The 15263-nt window shown below is 43.9% G+C and overlaps 3 protein-coding genes across 3 annotated transcripts; 2 read left to right on the top strand and 1 right to left on the bottom strand.

Annotated features, from left to right (window-relative positions):
• Positions 1-6996: 6996 nt before the first annotated feature.
• Positions 6997-7608, top strand: LOC110716240 (the record flags this gene model as incomplete). Its single annotated transcript, XM_021894853.1, has 1 exon — positions 6997-7608. A coding segment is annotated over one exon (612 nt), but the record flags the coding sequence as incomplete, so codon positions are not given.
• Positions 7609-8605: 997 nt separating this feature from the next.
• On the top strand, positions 8606-9685 carry LOC110716210. Its single transcript, XM_021894831.1, has 2 exons — positions 8606-8996; positions 9072-9685. The coding sequence occupies exons 1-2, from the start codon at positions 8606-8608 to the stop codon at positions 9683-9685; spliced, it is 1005 nt and encodes a 334-aa protein (XP_021750523.1).
• On the bottom strand, positions 9151-12734 carry LOC110716245 (protein MAIN-LIKE 1-like). The gene is made up of 2 exons (XM_021894857.1): positions 10080-12734; positions 9151-9996 (listed from the first exon to the last, which is right to left on the bottom strand). The coding sequence occupies exon 1, from the start codon at positions 11790-11792 to the stop codon at positions 10635-10637; it is 1158 nt and encodes a 385-aa protein (XP_021750549.1). The 5' UTR covers positions 11793-12734; the 3' UTR covers positions 9151-9996; positions 10080-10634.
• Positions 12735-15263: the final 2529 nt, after the last annotated feature.

The following is a 15263-nucleotide window of genomic DNA, read 5'->3' on the forward strand; positions in this document are numbered from 1 at the left end:
CACATCCGGCCATGATCAAATATTTACAGGCGGTCCGACAAGCAGTCGGCTCCCTTGAGGATTTCCATCTGATCCAAGTACCGAGATCAGAAAACAACCAGGCAGATGCACTCTCGAAATTAGCATCATCCGCCTCCTCCGATACTCCTCGAAACTGTGTTTTGGGAAGTAATGGAGAAGAGAAGCATCGAGGAAAATCCTATTGGAATTCTAGACAGAAGCTCAACCTGGATGGATTCAATCAGGGCATATCTGACAAACGGTACACTGCCGGATGATCCTCAACAGGCGGCATCACTGAAAAAACGAGCCTCCTGTTTTGAAATGATACAGGGGGAACTGCACAAGAGGGGCACCTTCAACCCTTCTTAAAGTGTGTTACTCCTGAAAAGGGACGAGAGATACTAGATGATCTTCACTCTGGTTTCTGTGCTTCCCATATAGGTGGTAGGATGCTTGCTCAAAGGGCAAAGGCGGCAGGGCTACCTTTTGGCCTACTTTGGAAGCAGATGCAATGGAGATGGTGAAAAAATGTGACAAGTGCCAAAGTTTGGCAAATTAATTCACGTCCGGCTACTGACCTCACTACCATTCACAGCCCACTACCGTTTGCTAAGTGGGGCATGGACATTCTGGGTCCATATACGCCTGCTACAGGCGGCAGAAGGTATATACTTGTTGCCGTTGACTACTTCACTAAATGGGTAGAGGCGGAGGCTGTAAAGGGAATCAAGACGAAAGATGTAATTTCATTCATTTGGAAAAAACGTCATCACTCGGTTCGGGGTTCCCATGTCTATGGTTTTTGATAATGGTCCCCAATTTGAGACGCCCTGTTCTCAAAAGCTGGTTGGGAGACCAAGGAATTGGACATTACTTTGCATCTGTCGGCCGTCCACAAGCAAACGGCCAGGTAGAAGCCTTTAATAAAATCATCTCAGACGGTCTCAAGAAAAAAATTGAACGAGCAGGCGGCCTATGGGCAGATGAACTACCACATGTTCTTTGGGCCATTAGGACGACTGAAAAAGGGGCGACTGGAGAAACTCCATTCCTCCTAACTTATGGTGCAGAAGCTGTTCTTCCAATAGAACACTACGAGCCGACTCTTCGAGTAATGCTATATGACGAAGAGGCAAACTGGGAAGCTATGCGCCTGGCATTAGACTCACTTCCTGAAAAGAGGGGCAATGCTGTTTTGCGCCATGAAATCTACCGCCTGAGAATGACTAGATCATACAACAAAAAAAGTGCACAGGCGTCCACTCAAAGTAGGGGACTTTGTACTTAGAAAAATGGAAGCAGTTGGTAGGGCTAACGAGTCTGGCAAACTAACTCCCAACTGGGAAGGACCCTACCGAATCTATGCGGAAGTCAGGGACGGTACCTACCGTCTGGAAACACCAGACGGACAACCGTTGCCTCGAACTTGGAATGTAGATAACCTTAAGAAATATTTCTTTTGAATGATGTAAAGTAAAGAGCTACTTAATAAAGTTGGCACTTACTATTCAATTTTGTATTACGAGGGGCATGCCGTCTGTACCTTTACAGTCGGCTACTCTCCATTGAGTTTCACTCTTTATCTTTACAGGGGCATGCCGTCTGTTCCATTACAGTCGGCTACTCTCCCTCGAGTATTTTACTCACAATACTTAGCTAAAAAGTTTAGGGCCTGGCCGATCCTGTAACTAACAGGCGGCTACCCTTCTTTTACTTAGCACATACGTTCACCAAAAACATACCAAGGCCACTGCCGAATGATCAGACCAGGCGCCTAGTCAACTGATCTAACTTTTAAAAACTAATCCGACCTGTCCCAACATTATAGCAGGCGTCCGGCGGCATCCATTCGGATGAAATTCGTCGCAGAGAGCAGCTCCCTTTTGGGTGGAACATTGTTCTATAAACTAATTACACGCACCTATACGACTGTCCCAAAGGGCAACCACGTAGCCGTTTTTGAGACAAGGATAACTCTATCACTAACCAAACCAGTGGTAGCAGTTGACATCTGAGTCAGATGACCGCCTGTATTACTTGGGATAAATGCAGGGGGTACCTATTGAGTTAATAGCCAACAAACATTGGCGAATCAAGGGGTCTAGCCGGCCTACGCCGCCTGGTACCTCTACTTCTCAAACAAAAGTGACGGCGACTGAGTAACTCCAAAGTTAAATCATAGTCACTCCTTCAAATTTGGTATGGAACCTAAAAAGTTTGAGTCGTCCGCCTGTTTTTATACAAACAAGGGCACTCGAACCCCTATTCCTACTGGATAACCTATTGAGTAAATAGCCAACAAACATTGGTGAATCAAGGGGTCTAGCCGGCCTACGCCGCCTGATACCTTTACTACTCAATCAAGATGTGACGAAGACTAAGTAACTCCTATGTTAACTTAATAGTCACTCAAACTTAGTACTGAGCCTAAAAGGTACGAGTCGTCCACTTGTTTTTAATAAACAAAGGCTCTCAACCAATACTCTTGCTAGGTTAACAAATAACAAATTAGAGGCCAACATTGGCAATAAAGGGAAACAACCGGTACCCGCCGCTTGTTTTCCTACTGAAATTCCTTGGCTACTTGGTAATTCTATTTACTTGGTCAAATTGAATAAAGAGTTCGAATACCGATTGATTAAATGGCCGACTGATCATCTATCCTGGAAACAGACAACCAGTCGTCCAGGGCATAGGCGGCATACTTACTATTTGTACCTGTCTTAACGTTCGGCCATACACAACAGTCTGTCTAGTGAGCAAATTTCAAATACTTAGACAAATTTGAACAAAAACAAAAAATTTGATTAAAATGAGCCGGCCATAAAAGACCAGCAGAATATTCAAAACCCCGGCCCCCTGGCCGGGTAATTACAAAGCAAACGGCACGCAGGCCGTGAAAAGAAAAAATATACTTAAAGCTTAAGAAGGGGGCAGTTCAGTATCAGCAGCAGCCGCCTGGTCAGCACTCTTCTTGCTGGACTCGGCCTTCGCTGCATCATCTTTTGATGCCTTTCCCCCAAGTGGCACAAGCGCCACAAACAGGCTCTTCCTCCTCCAACGCAACGTCCATCGCCTCCTCTTCAGCAGCCGCCAGGATCTGTTGATTATATATTTCCGAACACTGGCGGTACGTTCTTTCCCATGAGGCAAAGTCGGCACTGGGGAACAGTCGTTCCCAGGTCATGCGTTGGATTTGGGCGGAGTCTTCCACCATCTCCCGGACGAGCTCTTGTTTTTCTTGCTCGGCCTTGTCCGAGAGCTCTTGGGTAAGACTCTTCTCCTGGTTCACCAGGCGTTCTTTTACGTTAGCCAAAGATTTCTCCATGGCTTCGTAAGAGTGCATTTTCTGGCGAAGGGGTTTCAGCTCGGCTTTAAATTTGGTGACGGTCCCCTCCAGCTCGTCAACCTTCTTTTGGGCCGCCTCTAGCTGAGCCCGAACAGCGGCGGTCGCCTGCGCCTGATAATAAAGAAGATCAATGGTCAGTACTTCATTTTGGGCAATTTGAAACATTGCTTTATCACAGCTGGAGGCGGCCATAGCCTTTGCGGCCTTTACCTCTTTGTTTTTCCGATCAATCGGCTTGCGAAGGCTGTTGACTCGGAGCAGGGCCTAAGTACAAAGAAAAACAGGCGTCAGTTTCCAATCATAAGGGTTAACAGGCGTCCTGGAACTTCAAAAGGGTATACCTCAGCTAGGATCCCCGAAATTCCATCGAGGTCAAGGGTGCCGGCACCCTTGACCGCCTCCCTGTCAGAGGGAGGAACTACTTTAACCATTGACTTGGCTACCTCAACCAAGTCAAGTCCCTGGGGCCGGCTGCATTAAGCAAAAGGAAAAAACAAGTTAGACCTAATCAAGAAGGAAGCAAGAGTGAGTTTTTACAAGCAAGTGTCCATACATCTAGGCGGCCCCGCCTGGGTTTTTGAAGAAGTGGCCGGCTGCTTCTCAGCCGCCACTGTTTTCCTGGAAGACCCAGGAGAGCTTGCAACAGTCGTTCTCCGGGCCTTGGGGTCCGGCTGTTGCGAGGAAGAAGCCCTTGGAGTGCCAGACTGAAAACAAAAAGAGTTAGTATATGCATAATACAACTTAAAGGGGAAGAGTTTTCAAAGCTTACCAAGGGTGCCTCCTTGCTGGGGAGTCGGCGTACGACTGCTTCATTAGCGAAACCCGCAGCATGGCCGCCGCAGTCTTAGATGCTGTTATTTTACTCATGGCGTCGGCTGAAAGAAATAAACAGCAAAGTTAGTAAAAATCCCAAGTAAACAAGGCGTGAAAAAACAGAGTATTCGTCAGGCCGGCTACCTCTAGAGCAACCGACTGCCGAGGCCACAGGCGGCCAAGAAGTACTCATCATAGAGCCACTTGAAGCTCGGGACGCAGTGTAGGGGTACTTGCTCTCGTACCCCTGAAGTAGAGTTCACCCTAGTCTCTACTTTGAAGAGTCCTTTGTCTAGGATCTCTCTTTTAGCCTTTGGGGGAACAGGCGGCATGCTGCGGCCGCCTGCAAGAAGAGGCGGATCCCTGTTCCACTTGTTAAAACGTTTGTTCAGCTCCGTGTCTGAACTCTCGATAATAAGGAAGGTGTTCCGCCAATCCTTCCATTTGTTTGCCTTACCTCTCGTCATGAGGTAACCCCTGTGGCTTGTTAGTTGATACCAGCCGGTACCCTCCCGACTTAGGGGTCCGGCTGAGATAGTTCATGTGGGCGAAAGCCTCAAAACTTGGCTCCACCCCGTTCAGTTCGCACCCGGCCACATAGCCGAGTACGTTTACCCAAGAGTTGGGGGCTAACTGCCATAACCCCAGATCATACCCATCTAAAATCCGCTGAACAGCCGCATGTAATGGGAAGCGCAGACCAGCTTTGATGGCCGCCACATAGCAGCCAAAACAGCCGTCACCATAGCTGGTACCAGCCGGCCAGACGACAGTATCTTCTGGATCCGGCACAAACAGTAAATACTCCGGGCCCATTTTGTGGTTAGCAATAAAGCTCGCCACGTTGTCTCGCATGGTTGCGATCCGGCCCCGGGGCACCCTGCAGTAGTAGGGGGTGTTTTCCTCTCTGTAAGAGGCGGACGGCTCTGCCCAATTATCCCCCTTCTCCACTGCATGGGAACTTCTCGCCTCTTGTAGGCGGTTATGTTTTTCTTCTGAGTCAGAAGAACTATGGTTAGAAGAACTATGGTCAGAAGAGCTGGAATCGGACTCGTCCCCTGACGAGTCCGAAGAGGACGACTCCTCCCCTCTCCTAGAGGGGCCCGCCTCCTCTCCCTTAGAAGGAGCAGAAGGTAAATTAGACATGTCCACGGTTAGATGAGAAGGGAACACCTTGGTCCCTCTCTCAGAAACTGTCAGCTTGACAGTCGCCTCGTTCCACATCTGGCGCCTGGTCAGATGTTTCGCTAAGGAGTACCCTTTGGGAGGAGCCGTCTGAGTTTGATATTCTAGCAGTCTTTTTTGTTCTGGCCATCACGTTCTGCATAGACACAGATTCAGTCGGACTTTGTATAAAGGGCAAAGATGGGTCCAGAAAAGGGCAGGCGGCACTCCTAGTCCTAGATTCAGCCGTCCCCGGTGACCGGCTGATCACTAACTTAGGGCGTGTCGTGTGCTTCCATGGTGCCATTTCAAAAAATAAAAAGAAAATTAAGAGTAAGAGAACTGAGTTACCTGAACGGATGACAGTTGATGAAGTCCTGAAAGTTCGGGTCAGTCGGCTTGTCAGAACAGGCGGTAGGCAGAAAAAGTCCGAAAATGTCAGAGCAAGTTCAGGGGTCCGAATGTTCTCGCAAAAATTCTCAAATGTGAAAATGACCGAAGTCAGCACTTCCTTTTATAGGCAAAATGAGAAGGCGAAGGGTCGCTTCCGAATTCAAATTTGGGCGGGAGAATCTCCCGGCCGTCTGCAAGGTGACACCTGTAACGGGCCGTCGCCTGTCACCGTGCGACACCTGTCACAGGCGACACGTGACCAGTCGCGTGCCACCTGTGAGGGGCAAATGATTAGGGGATTTTTATCCACCAGGCGCCGTTTGACAAGTGGACCAACCAGGTTCCGCCACGTGTCCACCCATGCCAAATGGGACAACCGGCCATCAAGGCCCATTTCAGTCTAGAAGCCCGATCGGCCCTAGGTTTACCTTAAACCTAGAGAGTTGCACGCTTCCCAAGGCTATAAATACTCGATTAATCCTCACTAATCAAGGGACGGAATAATTAACGGAACGGAGGAGAAACATTACGGAACACACTAATAACCGGCTGATCTCGCTAGCAAAGCAGATTACCTACATTAAATACTCTCACCTAGAGAGACCTTATTACTTTAATTTCTGTATTGATTACTCCTTAATCAGGTACTAACTTGACCGTTGGAGGCGGAGCTCTCAGGAGTCTCCGTTATTTTGCAGGTACAGGCGTCCGGTTCCAGTCTCGGAATTGTAGCTCTCCCGCAGGACATCAGAAAACCCCAAAACAACTACTATTATTACTATTGTTGTTATTATTATTAATATTATTGTTGTTGTTAGTATGAGTATTTGTTGTTGTTGGATGTTTATTATTTTTATTGTTTGGTGCGCATAAATTGGGTTGCGTAAATTTTGTTGTTTGTAATTGTTTTTTGTATTGTATTATTGTTATTGTTACTTTTTTTTGTTAGTATTACTTTATGTGAATGTTAGTTATTGTTATTATTATTATTATATTAGTTATTATTTGTTAATTTTATGTATTTATTGTTGTTATTATTATTAGTATTAGTATTATTATTGTTATTGTTATTGTTATTATTATTATTATTATTATTATTATTATTGTTACTATTATTATTATTATTATTATTACTATTATTATTGTTATTATTATTATTATTATTATTATTATTATTATTATTATTATTATTATTATTATTATTATTATTATTATTGTTAAATTTAAAATACTAATCCTTGCGTGTTTTATTTGTTTGTGTTGTGATTTTATAGGATTCGGAGGTTGAAGACGGCGGTGACGTTGTGAATTACAGTGCACATTTTGTGACAGACACGATTTTTCTAACGTTTGACGATGCAGTTAGATGGGCGGATGCTGTTGCAATAAATCTGGGATTTATTTTGGTGAAATCGTCTTTCAACAAACAGAGGGATGGTCGACCATATCGATATTTAAGATGTGATCGGGGACGCAGGAGTAAGCCGAGAGATCTTGAGAACGCAATTCGGAAGGACACCAAAACCAAGGGCATTGGTTGTCCTTTCTACATCAAGATATGTTACGAGTTCAACACCAATACTTGGGTTATCTGGGCGAAAGATGATGCAACTGGGACCCACAACCATCCAATGATTGCGTATCCAGAGGGTCATCGTAAAATTAGTGGGTTGAGCCCGAATGCGAATCAGGTTGTGCGTGACATGACGAAGTCTAAGGTTGCACCGCGTAACATCATGGCGACTATTGCGGAGCAATTTCCTGATGATCATCCAAACATCAGGCACATCTACAACTGCCGGAATGACTTCAGAGCGGAGATGTCTGATAGGAGAGGAGTTGTTCAGCAATTTCTACATTTGGCGAGACAGAGTCAGTATCTTTAATGGGTCATGTCCGATGATGAAGGCGTTTTACAGCACGCCTTTATGGCGCACCCAGTCATGGTAGACATCTTACGGACGTACCCATATGTGATTGGTATCGATTCCACTTACAAGACTAACCGATACGGGATGCCGTTCTTTGAGATAGTTAGTGTGACACCGACAAATCAGAATTTTCTCGTCGGTTACGTGTTCATGCTCAACGAGAGCACGGCAAGCTATCGATGGGTTTTGCAGAGGTTGAGAGACGTGATTGGGTATGATAAGGAGTCGTCGGTTTTCTTGACAGGCTGTGAGCTTGAGCTATGTGCTGCATTGAGGGAAGTGTTTCCAAGAACCTCACACTTACTTTGTCGATGGCACATTAACAAAGATGTGGAGGCTCGGGTCACTGCTATGTTAAAAAACAAGAAGATCGGTGCGTCTTTCAAAAACGGAAAATGGAAACGTATCATGGACGCTGCAACCGAGGATGATTATGAGGCCGCTGTAGATATAATGAAAGATAAGTGGGCAAGTTATCCAGCAGTGATACAATATGTAGAGAACACATGGCTTTGTCATAAAACGAAGTTTGTGACATTTTGGACAAACCAATCTACATTATGGAAACACCAGCACTTGCAGAGTTGAGAGCCAACATTCGGCCGTGAAGATGTGGTTTGATTCCTCGACAGGTTTGGTGTTCGCTTATTGTAGTTCATGTATGTACTTTGTTGTAGGTATTTGAGTTACAAATCATAATGGTTTTTCTTTGTAATGTGCAGGTTCTTTGGATACCGTATGGGCTCGAGTTCATTGCCACATTGGTAATCAGATCATCGCAATTCGTAATGGTTTGGAGGCTTCTAGGTCGAAGATAGGTCAAAAGTACCGAGTGTTGCCACTGCCACGTATAAACGGGAAGGTGTCTCAGCATTGTTTGAAGGTTCTCGATGAGGAGACAAGGAGGATGAGGGAGCTGAGTTATTAAGTGCACGAACAATGTGGATGTGCAATGCGTGTGACCCACGGTTTGCCCTGTGCTTGCCAGATACATGATTCGCTAGTTGCTGGGACAGGATTGTACATCAGGCAAATTCACCCGTTCTGGAGGACCTTGGTTATTGGTTATGGTGATGATGGGACGGTGCCTGGCAATGACTCAACCGAGGATGCCGCACATTTTCGTTCTCTCATGGATGAGGTAATTGGTAGTGATCCTGCTGTTCTTCGAAATGTGTCTCGCATCATTGAAGAGGAGCTGCATCCGGATCATTCTGACCTCAGAGAGCCTGTTGTAAACCACCGCGTTCGTGGTCGACCAAGAAACAATGATACAAGACGTGATCGTTCTTATTTTGAACATGTAAACCGCCAATACATTGAATGTGGTGCACGACAAATAGGTACGATTAAGTGTTGTGTTTTTCACATAAGTCAGCGTTTACTAAACTAATTAACTGAACCCTACATTTGTGCAGGAGATGTAAATGACATTAGCCAAAGCCATTATCGACACTCGCTTCCAGGGCCGATGTTGCCTTACATCACAGGATGGAAGGATGTCATTGGCGATGGTAACTGTGGGTTTCGTTGTGTGGCCGAGTTCTTCTTCAGTGATCAAGGTCGATGGTATGATGCTCGAGAAACAATAGCGAATGAGGTCCTCGGTTATCGAGCCCTATATGAGAAGATTTATAGGCTTGGAAGACTTGAGATCAATGTGGAGCGTATTCGATGGGACGGTGGGGCGGTTGATTCCCATCATTGGATGGCTGCAATTCAAGATTTATTTCCTATTGCGACTTGGTTCAACACAGTGGTTATTATTCTGGGTGTAGGCCAAACACCAACCTGCTACTACCCATGCCTCACGATATTGTCGTTGCGGGCAAGAAGGGGGGTCACAGCACCGGAGCGAGAGTTTGTCATCGCTACAGTTGGGGGCTCACATTTTATTTGTATTGAACTTGCACCAGATTCGCCACTTCCCCCGATTGCAGGTTGGTGGACTAAGAACCACGACCCAAGTGTTGACGGTTGGGATCAGCGTTACGCAGCTAGAAGGAACATGTGGGATGCCTTAATTAGATAATGAACATATTTTTGTACTTTCATTTATGTTAAACAGTTGTAGTTATGTAATTTGTAACGAATTTAACTTAATTAAACAAAGTTTCAACAAAACCACAAAAACAAGTGTTCAATCCTTAAAGTACATGACGAATAAATAGTATATAAACGAAATGCGTACAAGTCAAATAAAAATAAAAAACAGCAAGTTCACAACCCCATCATCGCCCTCCAATCAGCTCGTAGCGCCTTAGCCATTGCTCTTGTATCACGCGATAGGCTCGGATACTCCTCCAGTGTCCTGTTGATGACCTCCATGGACCGACCCATCCACTTCAATTAAAAAAAACAACATATTAAATAAATCACAAGTTTTTCTAATCATAATTATAGTACCAAAAAACACAACTACTTACGTAATCCGTGTTAGTTCTCTCAGGCAGTGTGCGACTCTCATGTGATGACGCAACTGGAGAAACACGTGGATGAGAAAATCGGTACAGCCACTGCATGTAACCAGGACCGACCGTAGGAGCACCACCTCCAAGTCTGCTGAGGGCACCTATCACGACACTGAAAGACACACCAGGGACAAACCGAGTCCACATCACAGATGTCATCTCTGTCGGAAAGTCAACTCGATACATCTTCAAGTTCGTCGGTCTCTTTGCCTTCTCAGGCCTGATGATGGCTTGTGGAATGTCCTGGACGTATCCAAGTTGTCGAACCACTCGATCAGGCATATATGGCTCAATGATGCTACGATACTGGATGCAGCCAATGAAAAGAGTAGCAGGCACGCGTCGTGCTGGATCAAATCCGTACGGTAGCCAGTTAACTTCATTGTCAGTCAAATGTTCCAACCTAGCACGAAAAGCGAGAAGGCGCTCCATGCTCTTGTTGGGGCATCCCGATCCGACATCCCAGGCGAACGCACGAGGAACAGTAAGCTCTCTGGTCAAGGTCCCCTGCTAAGGCCGAAAACACGGAAAGTACTCGTAGATCCATGCCTGCAGAAGCGTAAGACAGCCGGCGATAGAATCAGCATCTTTTCGTGATGCTGTACCCAACTGCTGGTACATGTATGCTAGCACAGCAGAACCCCAGGAGTACTCACTAATCTGAACATCCTCAACAAAAAGCTTGTTGAGGAAGGATGGATGAGTACGATTTCCACTCTTGTCCAAAAACAAACAACCGCCAAGTACTAACCACAGGTACGCCCTGTAATGGAAATTGAAGGGCCTCTGCGCCTCCAAGGTCGACTCTATTATCCTCTCAGTCAGCACCCCACTACCCTGCCATACGGTTTTAGTACCGCACTTCTCATTCAGCTCTTCCTCAGTCATATCCAAGGTAATCGAGCACGCGTCCCGTACAACGTCCGTGCTAGGAGTAGTGGAAACCATGGAACCATCAACACGAATCCCTAGAATATGATACACATCATGCAGCATGATTGTGATCTCCCCAAATGGCATGTGAAACGTGTTCGTGTCTGGCTGCCATCTCTCAACAAAAGCAGAAATCAATGGCCAGTCAAATCGCCTGAACATGATCTCGGGTAAGTGAGATAGACCACTGCCATCAATCGGTTCTAGGTGCTCCTGCGGAAGACGAGCGCGCCAGTTACCCAATTCAGTACACAACTGTGTCCTGCTCAAACACCGTAGAACATTTCGCTCCTGCCCACCCCATATGTAGGCAACCACGTGACCCCCAAAACTAGGAATAACAGTACCATCCTCAGGCCCACCTGTCATCGGCTCCTGCACCACCCATGACTCTGACGAGCTGGTAGAAGCTTGAGCTGTTTCACTACTACTAACATATCTCCCATGGTCACCCCTATACACTGTACGGTATTCCTGAGGGTCATACTGTGCATCTCCAGCAGCTTGACTTCCTCGCTCTTCATCCTCATCGTCAGATGAAGGCACTCCAGTAGACGAATACATGGAGGCGCTCCCCTGTGACTGATGCTCCCCCGACCAAGTACCAGCAGTCTCATACTGATGCTCATGGTGAAACGGTGCCTGTGAAGTTCCTGCACCACCTAACTCCCTCCTAACAGACGCATTCAAACGTCTTGATCTTGCATGACGAGGACCAGAACCCTCAATTTGCATTAAATAAATAAGTACAGAATCATATTTCAATAATAACTCAAATTCAAAAATATCAAATCAAAACTATAATAAATCAAATCAAATAAACAATAATAACAACATTACTAACAATAACAATAATATTATTCTTACAATACTAATATACTACTAACAATAACAACACACCAATAACACACTACAAATAATTTCAACACAATAATAGACCAAATCAAAACTATAATTAACCACAGAATTGCCAAAATTAAAATGCAACAACGACAATACCACAAACCAATAAAAAAACAATAACAATAATAATAACAACAATTTCAGTCACCAACCATAATACATAACAACAATAACAAATACCAATACAAACCAAATAAATTTTACATAACAATAAACACAATACATAACAATAACAGACTTATTATTGCAAATATGAAGATGCAAAATCATGAATTACAAAGAAAAATCATAAAATACAACAAAAACAATGCCACAATTAAAATGTAACAATAACAATAACAACAATTTAAGTCACCAACCATAATACATAACAAATACCAATACAAACCAAATAAAAATTACATAACAATAACAATACATAACAGTAACAAGCTTATTAAAATGTAAATCAAGGATACTTGCAAAACTAAAACACATGGAAAGAAATATTGCAAAACAATAATTATTGCAAAACTAAATCAAGAAAAAATACATAACAATAATTATTGCAAGACTAAATCAAGAAAAAAATTATTTTAATGCCACAAATCAAGGAAAGAAATATTTTTAAAATATTTTTTTTTTAAAAAAATAATGCAAGAAATCAACGAAACCGAGGGAAAAAATAAAAAAATAATAAAAAAATAAAAATTCTGGAAACCACCACTTCCGCCCAGAAATTTCGGAAGTGGCTGAGAACTTCCGGAAATTTCAGGCGGAAACCACCACTTTCGCCTAAATTTTCCGGAAGTTCTTCTCCACTTCCGGAATTTCTGGGCGGATGTCACGGTTTCCAGTTTTTTTTTTTTTTTTTTTTTCAAAATTCAAAAACTTAAAAAAAAAAACAAAAAAACTCACCGGTTCGCCACCATAACGCCGCCACCACGACCACAAACGTCAGCCCAATTCTTCGTCGGTCTGCCATTGTCGGATTCAACGTTTGATTGCTAGATTTGCTTGTGTTTGAGTAGCCTTCAAAATTTTTGTTTTTTTTTTTCAAAATTTCAGATTTTTTGGAAGGTTTTAGAGGGAGAGAGTGTGAAAGAGTGATTTGTAAGACGGAAAATGTCTCGTAAGTGTCATAACTTAGTTTATCGAGTATTTATATACGGAGGACAATTTAGAAAATTCAAGTATAAAATGCAAACGTCACCTAGTAAATTGCGATCGACCTTTAACAACACCCAAATAAAACTCAGACCCACGAATTCCCCCCTCTTCTTCATTCACTTGGCTACTCTGATTTCTTCTTCACCACCTATCCTCATCATCAACAGCCATAATCACCTATTTTAACACCATCATCATCGATCTCACCCTTGAATTAAGTGAGTTAGTCACAGCTATCCAATTTCAATTAATCCCTTACAATTGGACCCGATAAAACGGAGCGGCCGGTCGTACCCATTGGAGCGGACGCTCCTTGCTTCTGCCCGAAATTGAAGAAATTGGATGATTCAGGAGCGTCCGCGTCGTACTAAAAGCACCTGCTCTAAAGTTCATCGATTTGGGGTGATTTACGAGCTGCTCTATTTCAGAGGTTTTTGCCGGCGGTTTGTGGTAGGGAAATTGCTGGCTGCGTCGTTGTTGATTCGGGTTTGGGCGGTGAATGATGGTGAAGGTTGAGGGTTAGTAAGGGTGGTGCGGTGGCTGGTCCTGCTGTTGGTAACGGTGGGTGGTGCGAATTTGGCGGCAGGGGCGCAGGTTGCATTGTTGTTGGTGGTGGTGTTGCGGTGATGCGCGGATTGGTGGCTGGGTGATGGTGGCAGAGAAGCGGGCTGCTGCTACAATTGTTGCGGGTTGGAGATGCTGGGTGTGGAGGAGGTGGTTGCGGGTTGATGGTGGTTGTGGCTGAGAAATAAGTGGGCATAGGTGGGGAAAGTTGAGGGAGCAGGGGATGGTGATGGAGCAGGGGAGTTTAGAGGGAGAATTTGTGAGTTTGACTTGACTCCGAAACTCGGATTTGACTCCAAATTTGAAACGTGAGCTTTGACCCGAGCACTCCTACAAAAACAACAAAACACGAGGAATTGGAACAAAATAAAAATAAAATAAAATGAAAATAAAATAAAACAAAAAGAAATAATAAAATCAAATGAAATAAAATTAAATTAAGAAAACAAACTTGAAATTAAAAGAAAATAAATAGAAAGAGAATAGTGAGACTATTATTATTAACTAAAACCATTAAACCAAGACTTAAAACATTAGAAAATAAGAAACATAAATAAATTACGTAATTAAACTATAAACTATTAAAAACTACAAAATTACTCAAATCAAAAGATAAAAGACGAGACTAAGAAAATAAGTGAAATAAAGGTTAAAACAAACTAAATTATTGGAAAATAAGTCGGAAAACGACTCAATAAACACCTCTATAAGTGACATAAAAGTCACTTATCAATGATTTACAAAGACACAAAATGAATGATTTTTGCTTAAAACATCTAAAAAAAGGTTAGAAATGGTCAAGGCTAAAGGGAACTTCACGAGACTCTTCAACTCTTCACCTTACTCGATAATTAAAGACGTGAAAGGTACTCATCACTGGGTTTGGTTTTTGGGGAGACACAATCAAGTGTCTACAGAAGCCCCGACTTTGACTGAGTTTGGAGAACCGTAAGTTTCGAAAACAAAAGTCAAAGTAGATCCATAGGGACGAAGAAGGATTCAGAATGTTCGGCGATTCTAAATCACTTTTTTTAACTCCGATACCTGCAAAAAAGCGTTAGTTCTACAAATAAAGGAGTTAAGGAAGAAGAAATGCGTATCTGACACCAGTGTATCGATGGCAAACACTTCTGGTAGCTTTCTACGCCTCGAGAAATCCACCGGATGATAATTTTCCGCGCCTTGAGAATTCTATCGTGAACCACTACGCCTCGAGCGATCTACTGGATAATGATCTTCCACGCCTTGGTAATTCTGATATGAGGTAGATTCCACGCCTCGGGAACCCTATCGTGAGCTCCTATGCCTCGAGAAAATCTCAAGTGAAAGGTGACAAGTTTCCGCGCCTCGGGCAACATGTCATAGACTCCTACGCCTTGAGCAGCCTACTGAATGATGATTTTCCACGCCTTGGGAAGACTAATATGAGATGGTTTCCACGCCTTGGGAATCCTATCGTGAGCTCTTACGCCTCGAGTAGCTCTTAGGTGAAATTCCATACTCAGGGAATAACAATAAATATCCACGCTTTGGGACACAATCATCGACTTCTACGCTTTGAGAAGCGTGTAACGATCAACAATTTTCAAC

The sequence above is a fragment of the Chenopodium quinoa genome, unplaced genomic scaffold, assembly GCF_001683475.1.
Source record: "Chenopodium quinoa cultivar QQ74 unplaced genomic scaffold, ASM168347v1, whole genome shotgun sequence".
In the NCBI taxonomy this organism is placed as follows: Eukaryota; Viridiplantae; Streptophyta; class Magnoliopsida; order Caryophyllales; family Amaranthaceae; genus Chenopodium; species Chenopodium quinoa.

What these genes read in the sequence shown, in the direction of transcription:
- LOC110716245 (XM_021894857.1), bottom strand. Translation starts at nt 11,792, where the DNA reads ATGCAAATTGAGGGTTCTGGTCCTCGTCATGCAAGATCAAGACGTTTG.
- LOC110716210 (XM_021894831.1), top strand. Translation starts at nt 8,606, where the DNA reads ATGCGTGTGACCCACGGTTTGCCCTGTGCTTGCCAGATACATGATTCG. An exon ending in ATGTGGTGCACGACAAATAG is followed by an intron (nt 8,997 to 9,071) that starts GTACGATTAAGT and finishes ACATTTGTGCAG; the next exon opens with GAGATGTAAATGACATTAGC.